The sequence below is a fragment of the Nesoenas mayeri genome (genome assembly GCF_963082525.1).
Source record: "Nesoenas mayeri genome assembly, chromosome: 20".
NCBI lineage: Eukaryota > Metazoa > Chordata > Aves > Columbiformes > Columbidae > Nesoenas > Nesoenas mayeri.
In genome coordinates, this window is record NC_137569.1 from 2665689 (window position 1) to 2687261 (window position 21573).

General features: G+C 42.4%; 1 protein-coding gene across 3 annotated transcripts in view; it reads right to left on the minus strand.

Annotated features, from left to right (window-relative positions):
* VMP1 (vacuole membrane protein 1) overlaps nt 1-21573 on the minus strand; it is a 58336-nt gene that overhangs the window by 1232 nt on the left and 35531 nt on the right. For all 3 annotated transcript variants that reach the window (XM_080357084.1, XM_080357086.1, XM_080357085.1), the window contains 4 exons: nt 14907-14987; nt 11237-11353; nt 9888-9949; nt 954-1056 (listed from right to left, as the gene is read on the minus strand). In XM_080357084.1, coding sequence (XP_080213210.1) covers nt 954-1056; nt 9888-9949; nt 11237-11353; nt 14907-14987 — 363 coding nt within the window. The remainder of the gene's footprint in view (nt 1-953; nt 1057-9887; nt 9950-11236; nt 11354-14906; nt 14988-21573) is intronic.

A 21573-nucleotide genomic window follows, 5' to 3' on the forward strand; every position in this document is an offset into this window, starting at 1 on the left:
AAGGGATTTATTTATTACTCCTGGTGTTGTCTCATCTTCGCTAACAATCCAGAGTTCAGACTGTCACTCCCTGTCACATTCATTGCAAAGAAAACAATAAGGTCACCGGTTAACAATGGTTTTTTCCTAAACCGTGTTATCTTCCCGGTAGCGTCCGACCCTGCTGGTGTCACCACAATTCACCCATGACCTCGGCACTTCCAGCGTTTTCCGGGCTGCTCTGAACTTGTGTTCTTTGTCAAGGGAGGGCAGCAGCGCACTGCACAAAACCCACTGCAATGTGCACAGAAGGAATCTGCACATTCGGTTAGTCCAGCCTGACCCTCCCTAATTTAGTCTCTTTTTTGGTAAGAAACGGGCCAAGAAACATTTATAAGAGCCTCCGGTATTAAATGTGAAGTGTGAGTTAGATTATTGGATTTTATCTAGAAATGCCTCAATACCCTAAGGAATTTCACGTCCAAGTTGCTGTCTCCACTGAAAATTCAGGGTATGTTTTTAAAAATAATATGTATGAAAGGGCACTTCTGCCCCTTTGTACCAGCTCTACACATTAATTTCTTTTCCTTTCGAACACTAAAGACTTGGAGATTTTGTTTCTCCTATTGGCCACTAAGCCACAGACCCCACTGGCTTCTCCAGCATTGATGCTGCACACAGTTTGCTACCATTTCACACGCAAACACAACTTTGTGCTTCAATTTCTCTCTCAAAGTAGGCACTCTGATACAAAGGCAAGACTTTGGTCTTGCTTTATCACTTTCATTATTCTCCAAGAGGTTTAAGTACAGTTTCATAGAGTTACAGAATTAGTTTTAAATTCCCAGGTTGCTTTTTTAAAATGAGGTTTTAATCTATTTATTCCCTGCAAACCTTGGCAAAACAACCAAGATTTCCATGGGTAAGGTGCCCAGCGAAAAGGCAGCTGAAGGGGGAGGCAGAGCAGCTCTTACCTGCGGCACAGCACTGTCAGATCTGTGGTGAAGTTTGATCCTCTGAGCTTCCAAATATTCTTGAAATGGCTTCTGAAGAGAAGGACCTATACTTGGAATAGCACTGGTGCAAAGTTCATCCCAGAGAACAAGACAAAATAGGAGAGAAAAAAAAAAAACACAAAAAACATAGGTTTTTTTTTTTAAACTTACCACTTATACCCAAACAGAATAAAGTTCAGCCTGAGCTACAGGCAGCTCAGAAGAGCATTGATTGCTACTGGAGAAAACAACCACAAAATAAAGCGTATTTCATCTTTTTATCTGATGCTTCTGCAAGGGACATATTTCCCCAGATCCTCAAAAAGTGCTTAAAAATGAAAATAGTGCAGGGCTGCCGGTCCGGCAGAGCGGAGCCGTGAGCCGGAGCATTGCCTTGGCAGCAGCCGCGGGGGCAGCGCTGAGAATGAAATGAATGACTTCGGAGAAGTCCCACATTTATCACCAGCAGTTCCTGTAAGAACTGGTTTGAACCGATTAATAAGGAAATGACTTGTGCTTGTGTCATCCCTCCGTTAAAAAAGAAACTGCTCGCCCTATGACTTGCCCCTATCTCCTCCGAGCAGACGGCCCCTTTCTCAAACTAAGTCCTTATTAGGACAATCTGTGCGTCATCCTTCCCCACCAAGAATGCATGAGCAAATTCTGCAGGCGCCTCCCCCAGTCAGTGATTAACAAAGGAACAAAGAAGGAACTATGAACCCTGCTCTGAATCATGCCCTGGGTTATGGCAGATGACTTGCACTAAAGCTACAAGCCGTCCGTAAACACCTTGTTCTCACATGAACGTTCCCCAGAGCACGGACGCAGTTTGGGGAGAACAAACTCTGCAGCGTGGAGGTGTTAACGCTGGACGGACTCACGGCAGCTCCTAATGCCACAGCCCGCGGCCACAAACACCCTCGGTCATTTTCATTTAAGCCTCGACACACCGGGATGTTTGGCAGGAGGTCCAAGGAGCTTTAATAATTGTCATGACACTTAAAACCCCCAAAGCCTTAAATGCTGTGCAGGAGAAATTACCACGGGGTGAGCGGGTGCGGTGAGAACAGACACACAGCCACAGGCTGACCCACGGACACCAACACCCCAGCTCCAGCCAGAGAGGTCCCGTTGCTGACAAACGTCACTTGAATTCCAAAGAGAACAGACACATTTTTAATCTAAATATATTAATATGGTCTTCTGCATTTAAAAAGTCACCTAAATCTCAAAACTTGGGGTTTTGTTCTTTACAAAATGACTGCAAGGAGGATTTAGTAAAACACTCCGGACACCAGGACGCCCACGGGCAGTGTTACAAACCCAAGCACTGAAGCAGGGCTACATCTTTCAGTTATTTTCCTCAGTGTCCCGATTTGACACAATATTCCCTTTTCAAGGCTAAAGGGCAATTAAAAAATAACAGCTTTCTAATCTTCAGAATGTATGAAAATGCACAGACTGAGGAACCAGAGTAGCAAACTTGCCTCCACTCAGCCCATTGCCGTCAATAGCCAGGGGCAAATCACTTTTTGGAACAAATACACAATAAAAAGGTTGCAGCCCTCCTGATTCACCACCACAGTGATACAAATGGGCGAGTGAATTCGGTGCCTGGACTGGTAACATTTCAGACCAAAAAAAAAAGCAGAGGGCAAAGCATCTATGGGACATTTTACACCAGAGTACGTCTGTTTCACGGACTATTTCAGAACCGTCCCTTGCAAAGTCGACTCATCCTGGTGCAAGTTCTGCTCGTGACTCGCTGGTGATCCCTACGAGTCACCGTTTTAAAACTCAGTCCCATTCTGAGGTTTCTTTCCTTTTTCAAACGACACTTGAAAGCCCAGAAAAGCTACTGGAAGGTAATAGTTTACTTTTCAACTTCTGCATGATTATGAAATGCGGAATATTTAAATGATGAGAGATGAATGATTAACAGAATGGTTGCTCAAATGTCTCCGCTTTTTCCTGAAAACTGAACTTAGTGCCCAATTAGCATTAAACAACAGAACAAAGACATGAAAACCCCGTCCAGTCTCGAAGGGATCCTGGTGCATCAACACTCTATTGCCAGGTTTTTATTTCATTAAAATTATTCAGTTTGATTTTTGTTTTTCCTCCTATAAGCACGAGTAAGAGTTAAAGTGCACATTCATTTTATTGAAGCTGTTTTGAAGAACCGTCAAATCCTGAACACAAGGACCTTGGGTTCTAAAAGTCTGAGATATTTTGGGCATTTATGGAGACTTTAATACTTAAAAAAGTTGCATAAATAAGGAGTAAATTAAAGCAGACCAACGTCTAGAAAAATCATGAATCCACAGTACTAGGAATAAAATCCTTGAAATCCCATTTCAATGGGACAGTATTAGTTACTTGGTGTCTTTTGACAAAGTTCAATCATTTAATCAACCAGCTCATATATGTCAGCCAGCACCCAAAGTACAAATAGTTTATGTTGTATTTAATTACAAGTGGTACCTCCAGTCCACAAACCTCCAAGTTCCACCGGCCAACCCTATTCTGAACAAAGAGGGGGAAGATTCGGGCTCAGTTCTCAAGGATTACAGGTACCCGTGAAAAAAGAGACCGATTTGCATCATAATTCTGCACCACTGAGCAACGACTTCAAGATGCACCTTGAAACCTGCTGTGGTTTGGGGAGCCTGATCCATCCACATCGACTGCAGAGGGGAAGGTGCTGGAAGAAAACCCTGTTTGGGGAATAATCTCGAGCCAATTCCTTGGATTTTCCTTTGAGAATCGAGTCTATTGTCTTTCAAATACAGAATATGAAAGGATAAGAAAATAAAAGGACCTTAGTGCCCAACAGAACTTGGCTTTGTAGTCTCTATCTGCCAAAACAAAACACACAAAAACCCCCCAAACACAACCTGCTGGCTCTTCTTAAAGGCTTGAAACATCGTCCCAGTGAGCTGCTTAAGGACTTCTATTACAATTGTAAAGTCATTCACTAGAAGTTGTGTGTCAAAATAAGCACTGAAATACAATTCACTAGTTGCTGTCGTTGTTATTGAATTTTGCAGTAACCGGACCAAGGGTGCGCTGCTGGGAGAGCTGCTGCTCCGGCACTTCTGGCCTTTCCACTGGAAAACAAAGGGACTTGCTCCAGTTTTACCCTGGGATTCAGAAAAAAATGCTTTGGATTTTGTTTCTTTTATTAAAAATACCTCTGAAGAAATTTTGATTCAGAAGAAATTTCAGAAATCAGTATTAAACACCCAATTTTTGTTTTAATCCGTTCTGATTATCTGCTAAAACGAAATGTTTCACAAGGAATTGAAACTGCTGGGGATGTTTTCTCATTTTTTAGGAGGCTTCTAACAGCAAGTGATTAAGAAGCCAATTAAGCAGTTCTTAAACTGCATTGATTTTGATGGAAAATAAAAATATGAATAGGAAATGCGGTGGCATTCAGTTCTGAATTTCGTACCCTCGGCAGCAGCTCATAGGAACAACTGGAGTCAGTCTCCCAGTTGTGATGATCAAGGAACATTAAGCACTGCAGGCCTAAAACGATGGAAATCCCATTTTATCGTGGAAATCATCATCTGAAGGGAAATGAGAACCGTAATAATCGAAGAGATGGAGCAAACAGGCGCCCAGGCTGGACCCCCCCAAGCCCTGTTTGGAAAGGTGATGCAATATTGAGTCACAACCCCGTTTTATGGCTGATCTCTCTAATATCCACAGCTGTTAATTTGGAAAAACCGTTTAACTGTTAAGACGGGGATTGATTTGTCAGGCTCTGACACGCAGGCTCTGTCCCCGGCCGGCCCCTCGGGGCTGGGGACAAACACCAGCACTTACATTTTGCTCAGATTCAGCTACTTGGGCTATAGAAAAAACATCCTTTTAGGAAATGCCAGCGCTATGATTCCCAATGAAGACAACAGGGAAAGACATTTTGAAACAACAGAAAACCCAACGAAGAGGCAAATGTCACCGTGAGCTTTGTCAGAACAAACCCCCGCAGACGTTCAGGATCTTGCCCAAGGCCAGAGATTATCTCCTGCTCCAAAAAAAGGGACTTAAGTGGCACTGAAGAATGTGACAAAGGAAGGAGGAGGTGCTGGGATGGAGTTTTCTCCCTTCCGGGACCTCCAGCTCTTTTAAAATGATTTATTTAAGTCAGAATTGCTCCTGACAGCCAGGCCAGAGCAAAGGCTTTCACCTTCCAAACCAGGATGCGAAACGTCATTAAATCATCGCACCCAAACCCCGTTCCTCCCACCCAGAGTTGCTCTGTGGTACATTCACAGTTCTACGTCCCCCTGTAAGAATAAGAAAAATCCGTCCCGCAGCTCAAAAGCATTTAGAGGCATCTCATGGGGTTATTTGAGCCACCCCTCCCTTGAATGAAATGGGTTTGCTCCACCACGGTACCAAATTCTGCAGCTTATCTTATGAACCACTGAAAAATAGATCCCAGCAGAAATATTTGTATGCCAGTGGACAATTAAAGCTGATTAATTAGCGTGCTGTTCACCGCCTCCACAGAGCACCTTTCTTCCTGCAAGTCAGCTGAACCTGCAATGGTTAATTTTTTTCCAGACAGTGATCTAAACAGGCTTAACGGTTAGTATTTTAATGAGCTGTCATTTCCTGTGCTGATAAAGATTCTCACAGTATTTAAACCATCCACCTCCTGAGGCTCCGCCAGCACCAGCCCCTGGTGACTCAGTGGTCCCCAGCCCCACAGTTGCTGCAGCAAAGCCGGACCCAGCTAAGCCGGACCCTGCTCCCAAGGATCCTCGTGCTCCAGCCTGCAGCTCCTCTCAGCGCCACTTGGGCCTCAGCACGTTTGGTGAAACTCAGATGTGATCTGCGTTCAGAAACTGCACAAAATAAATCTGGTTCATGGTCAGGATCAGCAGAAACATTTTGGGGGTTAAAAGGCTACTTGGCAGATTCATTTGCTTTATGAGATGAAGGAAAAAAAACCAACCCATTTGAAGATTCCTAGACTAAAATTGTTACACGTTTGACATCATATATATCTGCAGCTACGCTCCAATACCCACGTTAACCAAGCTGCCTGCAAAACATTTTTTCCTGGGACATTCTGTTACGTTAAAACCAATGCTTTCAAAAATAGGAATTGCAACATCTCTGTACTTCTGGTTCTTAACTCTGCCCAATATTCCTCTTTGTAAGGAAACTTCTGTTTAAAAGATATCGCACTATTTCTGCACACGATTTATTAAAAAAGCTCGCTTGTTCAGAGTTAAATCCTACAAGCCTTTTGCAAATAAACTTTTATAATTCTGTTGTGATCCACTGGAAGGTTTTCAACACCAAAGCTACTCCAATTTCATCCACATCTGTGGCCCTTTCAAGGCGCTAAAGCCTTTTTTGTGCAGAGCTGATCCGTGGTGCACGGGCTGGATTCTGAGGGCACAGCACCACGGGTTTCTCATGCACCCGGGGGAGGAGAGTCCCTGATTTATTGCACCAAGAAACGTCAGGTGGATCAGTGTAACCCTCTCAGCAGACTTTGAAGTCACTGCTCACATATCCATGTTTTCAGCCACTTCAGGTTATTCTCGGTTGAATTCTACTACACAGGGTTTATTTTAAACATTGATTGAAACTTATATTTAAAATATCCTTTAATGAAGACGGTGGAAGCAGCGGGATGAGCTGGCAGAGCCCGCGCCGGGGTCAGACCCTGCCCGGGGCCCCAAAACCACAACCACATGGGAACCCAAAAAAGGCTCTGCCTACTACGCCAGGACAACTGATTTTTCATGCAGCCCTTTCTATCAACAGTTTCTTGACTTCTAACCTAAACCTACACGGTAAATTATTTTTTGGAAAAAAATATACAATCTTTAAGCAAAGTTTCCAGTTACATCAGTCACCATGATTTCATTTGTACTTTTTTCATGAAAGGAACATCACGCTCCTTACGAGAATCAACTGACATTAAGTTGCGAAGCAAAGAATTATGGCACAATAAATAGCAGCAAACTGGTTTGTCAAGGCAACGGTTCAAGTACCTGTTACCAAAAGCTGTTTCCCTTTGAGACGTGCGATAACCCACCCGGACCTGCACAGCTGGGGAGCAGGAAAATGGTCCCCAAAACCCACCAGGTCCAGGAACCCTTCAGAAGCACCGATATTTTAGGTAGATTTTGAGTTTGTCCAATTACACTTCTCAGTGTTAACACTTCTCACCCACAGAACATGGCACTACAAATTTACTTTTAAAAACCTGTGGAAGTATGCAATTATTTTTTTTTACATGCACTTCACCAGTTTCTATTTAAACTTCCATTTTCTTTATTGACTCAGATCATTAATTGAACAGATTGGTCTCCTCTTAACCCAGCAGGCTCAGCCCAGGCAGCAACGAGCGTCCCTGGGGTAACACCAGCATTTCTCAGCGCTCGTAACTCTAATTCACACCTTCTGCTTCTACCTGGTTCATCATTAACTCAACAATCAGAGGGAACCTCTGCCCAGGGGTGGGATCTGCCCAAAAAAGACACAACCACCACTTGCCACTGAAGTTCAGAGGCTTCCAAGGTGAAGGCCACGAGCTGTCTAACACTATATAAACTATATTTATGAACTTTTGGATGTCTACTGTAAGTTCTCAAGTCATTAGCTCATTTTCACAAAACACACACAGAACATGCTAAATTAAAAAAAGAAAAACATTTTTTTCTTTCTCAACATTTACCCAGAATTGATGGTAGACAATCCATCTTTTTTTTTTTTCTTAAATGGTGTGTGCTTTGAGAACTATTTCTTTAGTAGTTTTCTGGGAATTCTTAATCCACGTTTGAAACTGCCACTTCAAAGAAAATATGATCACGCTTAAAAGCAACACGCTCCGAGTGGCTTCAGAAACAACCCCGCAGCTGCAGGTACAGAAATTAAACGGAAAGATTTAGGAGCCAAAAGAAAACCCACAACACACGTGATAATGAAACATTTCACATTTGCTGGGTTGGGCATTTCACGGGGATGGGCGGCAAGGTCGACTCTTTAAGTGACAACACAAAACTCTGACACATCATCTTTCCTCACAAAAGCTTATGAACGTAACGCAACCTGAGAGATAACGTGATCCCCTCCTAACGCTGGAGACGGCAATAGCACAACTTTAAACTCTTAACTGGTAGAACAGGCTGATCATTCCCAGTCCCCAGCTTTGCTTTCAAACCTCCCGCTCGCTCCAGTTCCCCAAACCCATCCCCGTTCCCTTGTCCTCCCCCAACAGGACCTGCTGCCCCTTCCCCATCACACGAGCTACCGCTTAAATGTTTTATATCCCTGCCACATTTATATCCCTTTTATTAATTTAATATAAGGAGTATTTGAAGATCCTTTGTAACAGACACCTAGAGAAAATTGTAAGACCAAATAGCCCAGGAAGGGGCGCAAACAGCACTGGGGCCACAGGCTGGCTCTGCAGGTGAAGCGTTTCTGCTTTTTGAATGAGACTCATGTAGCTATCAAGAAATTCTCTCTGGCTTGTAAAATCCAATATTCTCAGACTTTATCTCATTATTTAATCTCTCCAGATTTTAGTCATCCTGTATATTAATCTTCATTACTTTGAAGTGTTGTGCTTAGATGTTTCCTATTGTGTAAGAGCAATGTCCCAGACAAGTCATTTTGTTGGAGAGAATTGGATGAAAATAAAGTTGCTGACCGCTAAATAGATCTACATTTTAATTTAATACGAAGGGTTTAATGCAAGCTATTGTTTAACATATTTTATACTCCATTCTGAAAGAAATGGATGAGGTAACGCGAGCAGACGGCTTGAGAAAAGTCAAGGATATTGGGACATTCCAAAAATCCTACTGTCTCCCGAGAACATTTTTTAACTCTGACATCAACCATCTAATAAAATCAGAATCCAGCAGAGGTCTTGTGAATGCATTCGAAGTAATTTGATGCAAAATTATCTCCAAGACAGATGAAGTAGGAAAAAACTACCAGTTTTGGCTCAAAGATTTCCAGGGGGGTAAATGTTTGAGCTGTACCTGAGCGAGGAGCGGAGCAGATCAGGCAGGAAACTGCCCGCTGTGACCGACACTGAGAAAAACTAACTAATCATAGTTAAAATAGACACATTTCTTCCCCTCCCCTTTTTTTTTTTAAGAATTTTCAAAGCAACAAATGAATGTTGAAGTTTGTTACAAACCAGACACCCCATCGGAAGATCAGGAAGTAATAAAGTCAGGATTTGTTTCAGGAGGGAAATGGCCTCGAACGTTCCTTTGACACCCCGTTTTCTTTGTACAGCATTAGCGCTTGGAGTTCACATATTTTAAAGGGAATGATTTCCAGACATTCCTCCCCTGAAACTGTTCTGGAGGGGTGTGGCTTTTTGGCTTTTGTGTGAAAATAGTTATTAGAGTTTGGACAGCAACGTGTCGATCAGTTTGCCCCATATAACAAGGGAAAGACCTTGGAAAAGTAGAAATGCCTTAGAATTTATTTTATGGATCCATATTTTAAATGTATTCGGTAGTTCAAATGATGGAAGGTATTTCTTGCCATCTTGGGACGCTGCACAAATCACAACACTTCTTTCATTTTTGTCACAGGATGACACGACAACATTGAAGCAAGTCCAGCACAAACCAGTCTATCGCACCTAAAGGGTGGTGAAGAAGAACTGGAAGAGCTGTATCGTATTTCTGGTGAAAGTCAACCCACGACTGACCTTCAGGGCTCTTTTATCTTTCTTGAAGTACCTGAAGCCTTTGAGGTGAGGAATGAACTTGCAAATAAGACCTAAATTCTGTGTTGGCCAAAGCTCAGCACTTGGAACCAAAGCCCAATTTTCAGCACAACTAATTTGACTCCTCTGGTATTTCTTTTACTTAATGACTAAAGGTATTACAGTGTTCGAGAATTACTCACCCGATTAGAGCCACCATCTGCTCCACTATATGTTTGCTGAATGTTACAATAACGAAAAGTTTCTGTAGGAAGGAAAACATCAGTTAGAGAAACATTTGATGAAAAGGGAAGCAGAGACAATGGGGGATGACAATTCATGTTCCTTTCCACTCACTCCAGAGCTCACACCCCCTTTGCCCTTCTCTTTCCCTTCAAAATCTTTAGTTTTCAATACTCTCTTCAAAAAGAGGCAGCAGAGAGAAACGTTTACTTTATTATTCTGCTTCCTCACAGATTTCATTCCTTGCCATGTTTTTGTAGCCTGTGTTTCTAACCATTCGCATCCTCCCCAAACTGAAATTCCCAGAAGCTCGAGGTCACTTTACTCCGTCAACAATGTTTTAATGGAAAAACAGTCAGCACCATGCAGAGAAATCCACATCCCCTTACACAAACACATGTACCTAAAGATCACAGTAGTGAAAATAATGTATCTTTTAGTCCCCTGGTTGATCTACTTCAGACAGAAACATAACAAAAAGTACTTAGTGAAGAACAACACGAGAGCCATTGCGTACCTGACTGTTCAAAAAAACTTAGATTGCCAAAAAACTTAGAAGGGTCTAATGCAACAGACTATTGGAAACAGAATAATTTCGATTTCACGTAGCTTATTTTGTGTAAAATCCAAATGTTCCTAATTTTACTAGTCCCTTCTCTTCTAACACAAGCTGATTCTGTGAAAACGCTGACACACTTTAAAAGAGCCACTTGAAATTTTAGGCAAGCAACTTGAGCTTGTGATTGCCAAATTCAGAGTATTAGGTAAGGCTCTGGGTTAGCAAGAAAGATGGGACATACTCTGAAATCAGGCTCTTTCAAAATAACATGGGCTGAGGATACAAAAAACTGCCAACCATGGACAATTCGCCCAGAGACGGACCTGCAGGCCAGCGGGGTTTTCTCTACACGTTCAACCAAGATAAAAGGGAGCATTTAAAAGTGCCGCTTAACCGGTAAAGGCTGGTGGCAGCGTTCTTTGAAATGAGTATTTGTTACCAAAAAGGCAAGTTCATTATGAGTACGAAGTCCTTTCAGTCTGGTAAAACCCGTAGGTAAATAACTTGGCTAACCACCAATTTCCTGAGCGGTGTAGGCAGCGAGCTCATTAGTTTGTAGCTATAAATTATTCAGTTGCCTAAGTTTTGAGCATAAGAAGCCTAGCAGGTCCTTTATTGTAAATCCTTCGCACCAAATTAATTTCCATTACTTCAGGTTGGGGAGGGAGATTCCGGGATTCGTTACAAAGTAACACAGTGTAACAGTAAAACTTCTTCACCCCAGAGCCCTAAGGGAGGTTTAGTACTTGCCTGGATGTGCATTTTAATTACTGCTTTCCCAATCAAGGTTGCACCAAAGAAGGTCCAGAAGGGAACCAGAAAGTGTCCACACGTTATCCCGGCCAGGTCAAACAGGGGGTTTGGAATCTGGGGAGTGCAAGGGAAAGAAGTTCAGGAATTGCTGCCCTGGAACGTGACAGACTTTGAAACTCTGAAAAATGAACATTCTCCCCTTATTCAACTTGATCCAAAGCTCTTGTATCTTAATACTTACAAAAATGTTCATGTCACACCACATAACTTAAGTCTCTGGGATTCTGCTAGACAACATCGGAGACAATTCCATTCTCATGGTCCCTCCTTACCCTTGGATTTTAAACAAGCTAACAAAAAGCTTTCCCTGTGAAACGCACAGAAACCACAGCAAAGCCATTTTGAGTGATTTATCAAATTTCCTCCCTGACAAGCACATCCCTCTTGGACGCCAGCGTTCAGATGGTCCCCAGCGACTTCCGTCTGAGAAAGTACATTAAAAACTGGCATTTATAGTCATATGTATCCAGTTTAAAAGCACTGATTAGATTTTATTAAGCATATGCATTTCATTTAAAAGTAAACCTTTTTTTGTCTAATTGTTAAACTGCTGGCTTGACATTTGGTATTGTGATACTATCTGTAAAATATTTCTGAAATTAAACCAAGAAAGCGTCCAAATTCTGACCCTTCACACTCCAGGCACTACGAGGGCAGACAGTCTGAGTAACGCACGTGGTGTGTGTCACTCACAGTAGCAGCACATTACTGGGCTCAGATCCTGCAGTATTTGTGGTGTTTGTTACATAAACACAAAAATAAAGAGTGTAGATTGCCGAAGACCCCATGAAAGATAGTAACTTTTCAACTGGAGATCTCTGAGAAAGCTGCTGAGGGTTATACTTGGCTGTTACAGACCAGCAATTCAAATTTATGAGCACCCACGACAGCACCTGCATAGGAAGAAATCCGAAACGGTCCCTAATCGTGGCCCAGAACGGTCTCTAAACACGCTCCGCTTCAACTAAAATGGTTCTTTCCCCATGACAGCTGTGCTGGGCACAGGAGGCTGGTAAATCATTGACTTAGACCACAGGCAGATAATTCTGCTCCTCTGGGCCAAGTCTGCTCGGGGTCTCAAGTTCGCTCTTTGTTGGTTGGAGTTTTCCTATAGGTTCACAGTACATTTTAATTACTGCATTACTATCACCAGAGAGGGAGTAACATGCTTTAGGTAGGAATAACTGTGGGCATCATCAATACATCAAACGTATCAACGAGTCCACATGAGGGTATATTAGCAGGGCAGCGAGGTTTTCTCTTTTGTTTTTGAAAAAACACATACACACAGTGCTGAGAGTTGCCAAAAAGCCCACAAAGACAGGAGGGCAGATTCTCACAAGTCACAGCGAGGATCTTCCAGGGCTAATTCTCGCTCTGTTCACTCCCTGGAGCTGCCCTTACATAGGAACTAAGCCCCAGACAATAATACGGCTTTCTTATTGCCCCTAAGCATTACACTTGGTTGACTTCACTGGATAAACTTGCAAAGCTTTAAATTCAATTTGCCTGTTTTTACACAGCACTTCGAAGCCACTGCCTGACAGAACAACCTGTGGCTAGGGCAGTAACTAAAATACTGTCCAAAACCCAGAAGTAAGATCACAATTATAATGGGAGCAAGTAAAAACAACACCTCTGAGCACACAGAGAAGCAGCAACAAACAAGAGAAGCCCTGAAGGAAAGTCCTGAAGCTCACAGGTGGACACAGGAACACAAGGAGCACACGTGGGGGCTGCCTTCCTCACCTACTGATGCAACAGAAACCTACAGCTTCGCATCCTTGTGCTTTTTCAATGCCTCTGCCACACTGAACCTCACCCTTTTTCCTGCTGCTCTGCACTTATTCTGTAAACACACTTACAAACCCTGCAATGAATTAGTGATTCCTCATCCCACCCCCAGCCCGGGGCAGCCTCTATAAGCAGAAGGAAGCTGGACCTCAGAGCGCCTTGAAGAACAGCACAGCAAGTAGGTAAGAAGTTAAGCAAATGTTTAGGTATTAGTAAGCAGGAACTACAAAGAGTTTACACATCACCTCTCGTGTTTACCAACTCCTTGCTCATGTTCTCCATTTCTCCACATTTCACCTTGTCCAGCCAGGGTAACTCATCCCTCCCAGGACAGAGCAGCCCGTGGGGCGATGGCTCAGGACGGGGACTGCAGAGTCATGAGTCAGAGGCAGGGAGGGAAGGAGCAGCCTAAGAGCTTACAGGGTGGAAAGGCTGAAAGAACAGCTTGTAACCTATGTCCCCGCTCTCAACATTAAGAGAGTTCAAAAGATTAGTAAATAGAAGTCGTATGCCAGCAACTATAATCAGATTAATTCTTTCCAGCTAACACACGTTACTTACATTTGAGGAAATAGTTCACATTGTCATCTCTACAATTTAGGAAACTAAGAGAGATGCTCGACAGGAGTGGAATGAATGTCTCAGCAGCCAAGCAGCTGGCTAATGGCTGTGGTTATTCCGGAGGGATGGGAGCAGAGGGGACCTACACTCCCCCCTTTGCTGTAATCACATTGCTGTGCATCACGTCCCACATTTTAGTGGGGGGGAGGAAGAAAAAGGCACACCATTCCTACCAGTCTGCATTAAGCTTCCAGAGAGATTTAAACCTCAAATGGTTCGATCTTTCTCTAGTCCCAAAAGAACAATATTATCTTGCTTAAAACAGCTTGTATCACCTCTTGCTTAGAGAGGAAAAAAAACCTACAAGTACTTTGTAGTTCATAGAGCCATGATTCTGAAACTGGCTTCCTCACTCTGCTCTCTCTGCTTCCCAGTGACCCAAAGATATCTCCAGAGCAGACTGGGGAGAATTACTATGGATGGATATCCCAGTCGGGGCTTATACAAGTCATTTTCCACTCTTTCTGTATAACTTTGGATGTGAAGATGTCAAGTACTGTAAGCCATAGGACATAGACACCTAAAGACATGAGAATATGGTTCCAGCAGAATTTATAGGTAAGAATACAGCTCACCAGCCAATAATCTGGGCTGGGAAAGTCCCAACGGAGTAACTGTCTGTGGGCTCATGATCTGATCTGCCAAACATGCGCTAACACCGAGCAGCCCTGTGCAAACAACAAAGGAGCATCCCCGCTCCAAAACAGAAATGAATCTTAACAGCATCTTAGTACAGCTTCTTGTAGTTGAAGCCCCCCTTACTGCAAGAAGCCTTTTGCATGCGTCGTGAACTGGCCTGTTTTGATCAGGTTTCACCACATGACGCTGAACTACAGGATGAATTGCTTCATCTTTTGGAAAAAGGGGATCCCTTGCTGTACCATTCCTTTCCGATGGATTAAAAAGGAAACAGAACTGTTTCAAACTCATTATCTTCCAAAGAGAACTAGTGTCAAGAAGCCCACCAGTGAAGCCGAAGGAAGGGATAATCACCGTTAACTGTGCTTTTCTGCAGAATTCACTGTGTTTGGTACTCATCTAGTTTCCCCACGCTATACTTGCCAGTACCACAGAGAACACAGAAAGAGCGAAGAAGGTGTGAGGATCCACCCGGACTCAAATAAAACCAATTCACAGTTCCCAGCATTAATTCCCCCGCAATACGTTCAATCTGTTACAGAACCGAACTTACAGAAGCACAGGCCAGGATGCCGAAGAACCCGACCTTCTGCACCAGGTTCTGCACCGCCAGCTTAGCCCGGGAGGCAAAATCCTGCAAAGAAGAAAAGGAAGCATTAACGAGGGAAACCCCAAATTGTACGTGATCTCAATATCCTCCATTCTATGGCTTCCTAATTAGCACCTAGCTCTTACATTTTTAACCACAGGAGAACATAGAAGCCCTTTAGAATAGTCTGTCAGGGGTGAATTTGCCTTTCATCAGGATTAACATCTTGGGACTGTGAATGTCTCATTGCAAAATGGAATAAGTGAAATATTCGCTCTTTGTTGAAAACTTGTTCCTGATATTTTTCTGTTTCTCTTCCAGGGTATGGACTTACAATGAACTTACAATAGCAGGTCTAGAACATGCCCACATGACAAGGAAAATACCATTTTTCATGCTTTTTAGCTAAGAGTCTGCATTGGGGCACAAACCGGTATAAATAACAAAACAATGTAATTTACCAGAGAACTAAGTCCAAAAAATCTTGCAACATCCAGGGCAGTTCCTCCTCAAACTGAAATTTCCCCACCATTATTTCCAAGTTAGTAATCAAAACTCAAACAAGGTAATTAATATATGGTCACTAATATGGGGCAGCACTAATGATTGAGGACAGAACTGAAAAGGACGCGAGATGTGCAGAGTGTGATCACACAGCTCCTAACCACAGAAATCAACTGGTATTCTAATTCCTTAACCAAATACAGAAGTATAAATAGATCTTCAAAATGTCTCCGCAAATTAATCTAAAATTAAAAGTGTGCTAAAATATAACAGTAACATTTACAAATCCAGAATTTTGGCTTTGAAAAGGTGAACTGAAAAAGTGGTGCCTGGTGTAGGAATTTCATAAGTCGCCTCCTCTTGTGCTCCATAACAAAACTGAATGTGACCGTGACATTTTCAGTTCCTATTTTGTTCATTTCACAATGCTCGTGGGGTTACAACAATATTTTCACTTTTATGAGCCAATAAGGATTTTTTTCACAGCTCCATAAATCCCATTGTAAATTATCTTTAAAATAAAACACTACAATCCAATTATTTAAATAGGTCCATGATGTATTTCAATGGAGATGTTTCTATTCTCATGTTAACATATTTCCCCATTATCTTTGACTGCATTGCTAATACGCTGTTGTATGAATTTTCGCAAGCTGGAATTGGAAACAAACTCTGTAGCAAGTGATCTATAAACAAATGCAGCTTGCAGCACAGCTGGTTTAATAAAATATAGTGTTATAATTCTATATAGATTGACTGTATTCCTCTAGTATAAGCACAGTACAGCATTTTTCATCCACTTTTTAACAAATAAACAGCTTCCCTCACATTTCCAAACTGCTGCAAAATTCAAGGCTGCCGTAAAACTATTTTCCCCCCTCAGCTAAAACACACGATTTTTGTTATAAAGACAATGATGAAAGTGTTGGCAAAAAGTGCAACACGTTTATCTCTCAAAAAAACCCCAAATGAACACTGGGGTAATTTTTCCTCACTATTTTCTTTTTAAGTTACTACACAGATTGTTTCTTCTTCAATATTTTTACATTCATTGTCTGTTACAAATGGCTGCATGGAAAGCACAGCTGGAGTTCTAAAAATCTCAGCCTCAAATTTCTAATTTCTCTTTTTCAAAGCAAATAAACCCAAACAGATAAATTAAGGACTTTTTTCCCTATTGTCCATGATCTAATGCAATCATAACTGGGAATAACTAGCACGGTAATACACGCATCAGAATTGCAACAGAGCCACGTCTTTGCAATCTCAACATTTACTTCCATGAAAACAAATGCAGAAAAACTGTTTGGTCGCTTCCTTAAATTTCATTTTTCAAATCTCTGCAACATCTGCAATAATAAAAACCCCAACTTTAAAAGTTTCATTTCTCAGAGAACACAATCATCAGTTTCACAACTCTTACCTATTTCACAACAGAATTTCTCTGTTAAAAGCCTGCACAGGGAACAATCTTTTCTCTATTTTTTTAAGCATTTGAAATAGAAGCAAAACAACTTCCATAATTTACTGCTTTAAATAAAGAAATAAAAGACATAAAAGTTCAGCTACTTACAGGCAAAACATTTTCCCCCAAAATTAAGGTATCTAGACTGGACTCGACTCCCAGCTAATCTGATTCACTGCCTAGAACATTTCGGGATGTTTCGGCTCCCCGTGTCCCTTTCAAAGATGATTCGTATTTTTTGGTTTGGAAATGGGTTTCCTGTGAGTGCTACAATACAGGCAAAGGTTAAATGATTAAACATGACTTCATTGGGTTAATCATCAGATCTCAACAACTGCAATGGAAAGAAGAGGCATAAAAAGGTCAGGCTGAAACACTGATTCACGAGGCTGGGCTGAGCAGCTTTGCTCCATAGCCGCCTTCAGGAAAACGGGACGTTTTCTTGGTACCAACATTTCATTGCTACGTGTTGCAAAAGCAAAAATAAAAAACGTCCCAAGCCTCCAAACCTAAAGGGACAGTAAAGCACAACGACATGTTTCGCTGCTAAGTCAGATTTACCACAACGTTCCTCCTTTAAATATGCTTGATGGTACAGCTTGGAGTGTAATTTAACATGGATCGTTTATCCCTATTAAAAAGGGAGAAGGGACAACCCTGTCTTAACAACAAGGCTTCATCCCACCCCTGTTTTATTTTGTTTCCATCTATAATTTAAATCTCTCTTATTTCTCCCTTTGTTATCAGCAAGTTGCACGTGCTCTTCTGTATGTGAGTGAAGAACGTCTCACTAGGTTTAGTTAACAAGCTTAAGAAAAAAAACACAATATCAATTTTTACTCTTTTCCCTCTGTAACACTGATTTGTTTTTAGAAAACAGAACGCTCACGATTTGTTATTCACACTGAAATGGCAAAGCCTCTTTTTTCTTATTCTACAAGATCACTGATGGGTCCGTAGCAAGTAATGAGTTGACAGTTACCAAGGTGCTCTGAACAACCAGCGTTGGATCGAATCCCATAGTCCCTGCAGGAGACACTTTCTTGAACGGCGGCACAGATGGGCCTATAACAATTATGTAACGTAACTGTTTATTTACTACCATAAAGCTGCAACTGGTTTTTAGGAGCACCGAGCCACGTCTCCCGTGACAAAGCAGCAGCGCTGACCACTGTCAGTCTCGGACAGAGACCATCGGAGAGACAAGGATTTGAAGCCCAGAAAACCCTTTGAAGATGACGTACGAAGCTACCGTCGCAGATTATTAAAATTATAAATCCATTAACATTTAAAAAGCTGCCTGCAAAGACAGTGCTCCTTTTTATGTAAAAATCTGAGTTATGTTAAAAATGAGCTGCACAATATTTTGTTTCTTCTGGCTTTCTATTACAACACAATGGAATCAAACACGACTTATGGGAGAATGACCATTTGTGGTTAGGCAACGAATTCTAGAATTTCAGAGGACCGGGAAGAATTATTAACTCATTGAAATAACGTATTAACTGCAGAAGAGCAGTTTTAAAGAAGCCAGACAGCTACCTATGGGCTGAGAGGTTACAACATCCATCCATGCTGAGGGAGCAACAGATCAGCAACGACGTTTAATGATCAACGCAGTAAATGGAGTTGAGATGAGGAGAACAGAAATCACTGCTTGTCACTACAAATACATCATTACTCAGTGACCAAACTGTTTCCTACCTCTCCTACAAGACATCAAAGGTAACAGATCTCATGAGTAAGGCTCCCGTAAGTTGCAAGTAGGAATATTCTGACGGTGGTTCCTCTAAACACGTATGGAAAGGGCTGTGGCCCTGGATCTCTGTTCCAGCTTTCTCAAAAATACTTCCAGCTTAATGCAAATAAGGACAAACTAAAAGGGGCTATTTCAGTCTTGATGCCTGCAGAGAGAGAAGGTTTAAACTCACTTATCACTCAAAACTCTGGGAAAGAAAAGCCCTGTCCTGGAAATGGGGCAGTCAAAAGACAAAGTTACACCAGGTTTGCAGGGATTCCTGAGGGCAGCTAAGGGAAGGCGGCAGATCTCAGCGAGCACCGCAGCTTGATAAAGAAAGGTATTTACATACGACAGGCACAGGACAGACATTCCAGTTTAAGAGGGCTGGCTCAGATTCTAAGCTTGGGAAGGAAATAAATTTCACTTCACAAGAAGTCTGGGTTCTCCGAGACACTTAATTCAGGAAAAGGAATGGGGTGATCATATGGGAAAGTTAAAAGAGAAAAATACATCTGTGTTGAAAATGAAAGCACAGCTTTAGAAAGTACAATATGAAGAAGACTGAACAGCAAATGAAACGGGGCCCTCGACTTCACAGGCTTTACCGAAGAACTGTGGAAGAGAAGAGTGCAGTTCCTACAAAACTCACTAAGCAGACTGTGCTAGAGATCTGAGGACTTAACGCCAGGAAGGTTTCAAACCATTCTTCAGAATATTTGTAGGCAAGGATGAGCACACAGCACATACTACGTACGAATCCCAAGTCAACAAGAAATCAAATATACAGAAGAATTCTTCTACCAGCTTTTCCTAGGACAAGAATACTGAATAATACAGATTGTTGAGTCAAACGCACAGATTTATTTCCACATCTGTTTGTGTTCAAATTCTTGAGGTTGGTTGCATGTTAAGGGGTGATGCTGCAATCCACAAAGATAATCAGAAAGATGCTCATCTCTGGGACTTTGTAAACTCAGACATATGAGTAACTACAATTAGTTCTTGTGCCAGAAGAATTTTCCATAGAAAATACAGTTAAACCTGTTGTCTTCATAATCAGATTTTAAAACCGCCATGAGAAAGGAAAGATGTAAGAAACCACAGATAGAGCAGTGGGCAGAGCTGAATCCTTTGCAAGCCGTATGGGAACAGAACATACCAGAGTGAAGTGTTCGTTCCAACAGCAAGCTGTGCTTGCCCCGGTCATTTAATTTTACCTGTCTTGGAGTAAAAGTGTGAAAGTAAGAAGTCCAAGTAACGGATCCACTGAAGTCAACCATCTCTGCATTAAACACACTTCACATTAGGAACTTCTAGGTATTTTCTTCATTAACCAACTGTACCTTGGTAAGAACATTTAATTTCCCTCACTTCTCCCCCTCCCCTAAACCCCCTCAGGAGCTTTAATTTCAAGAGTTTAGACTGTCACGATCCAGCACCATGCTCATGTTTGGAAGGACACACTGGAATGAACACCTATTGCACATCTCACCAAGGCAGTAGGCACCTCAAACTTACTGCCAGTGTTTTCCACAACTAGGCCTGAAGATCTTAGACACCTACATAAAAAGTCCTTTTGCTCTGCACTGCATGAATAAAGAAATCTTGTCAAGAATAAGACAATTAAAGGAAGCAGTCTGAAGGAAGAGGAAGGAGCACGTCCTTTCAGCCTTATCAGATCTGTCCTACAGAGCAGTGGCCCTTGTAACCACATCCCCTGCACCTCCAGCCGGGTCTGTGCAGCAGCACAAAGCAACGTGTCTCCTTTGGCACTTGGCAATTTTATAGTGGCATGCCAAATAAAATGTATTATTTCTTTGCTGGCTGAAGAACTACTTGTATATTCACATCTCATAGCAGATACTGCAATCTATGTCGTGGCAAAGAGCTGTCAGTTTGGCGTCAGGGAAGCAGTGAGGCCGTTAGGATGGTCCAGCTTGGAAGTGATTAATTACCCAGAAAGGCTGTGCAGCCTCCAGTCTGGGATGGTTTCAAGACCAGACCTGATGATGCCCTGAGGGACCGGAGCTGATCTCACAGATAACGCTGCTCTGAGCAAAGTGCTGGACTAGGAGCTGCCTCAGGTCCCCTTCAAGATGAATTTTTCTGTGATTCCATAATGAGATACTGGCAGCCACCTACGGAGGGAAGAATGAAGCAGAAGAGCATCCCATCGCTCCGGTTCCCACACAGCAGCCACCGACCTCCGCAGCCTTTGCTCCTGCAGCTGAAGGGAGACGCTGGCGTTGCCGCCACCGACGTGCTGCCTGCTTAAAATACCATCGCAGCTGCACAGGGAGTGCTCATTTATCTCAAAGCTACAATAGCAATTAGTTATTGTGACCACAGGTCTGCCCGTCTAGTTATAGTGGTGCGACAAGCAATTCCAGGATGTTGTCCATTTTTTTTTGTTAATCCATTACAAATTATTAAGGCCTACTTTGGGCCGGATTAAGATCCAGACTTTGTAGGGAAGGGCCTATGGTGGCTGGATGAATCATTGCTTTGCTTTAGCCACCATCATCACAAAAGGAAGCAATTTTTTGTAACCAAATAGACTGACCTTCTCAATCTGACAAATCAGAGCCACAGTCACCAGCGCTGACATAAATACACTGTTCCTCTAGAGAGAGCTTAGAAATAAGGAAGAAAACCCATATGCGGGAAAATTACTTGTGGAATAAAAGCGAGTGACTTCTTACACAGCTGAGAAATCCTTTTGCACACACTGATGTCCCTCCTGGGTCCGGCCCACAGACGGGTGATGCTCAACCCGCAGACCGAGGAGCGACGCTCGATGCTCAACCCACCTCTTGCTTGTTCTCCCTGGGAAGCAGCAGAGGTTCCCAGACAGCTGGGAGAAGTGGTCTGCATACCAGACTCTTGTATAACACAGACATTTAAACAGTGTCTGGAAGCAA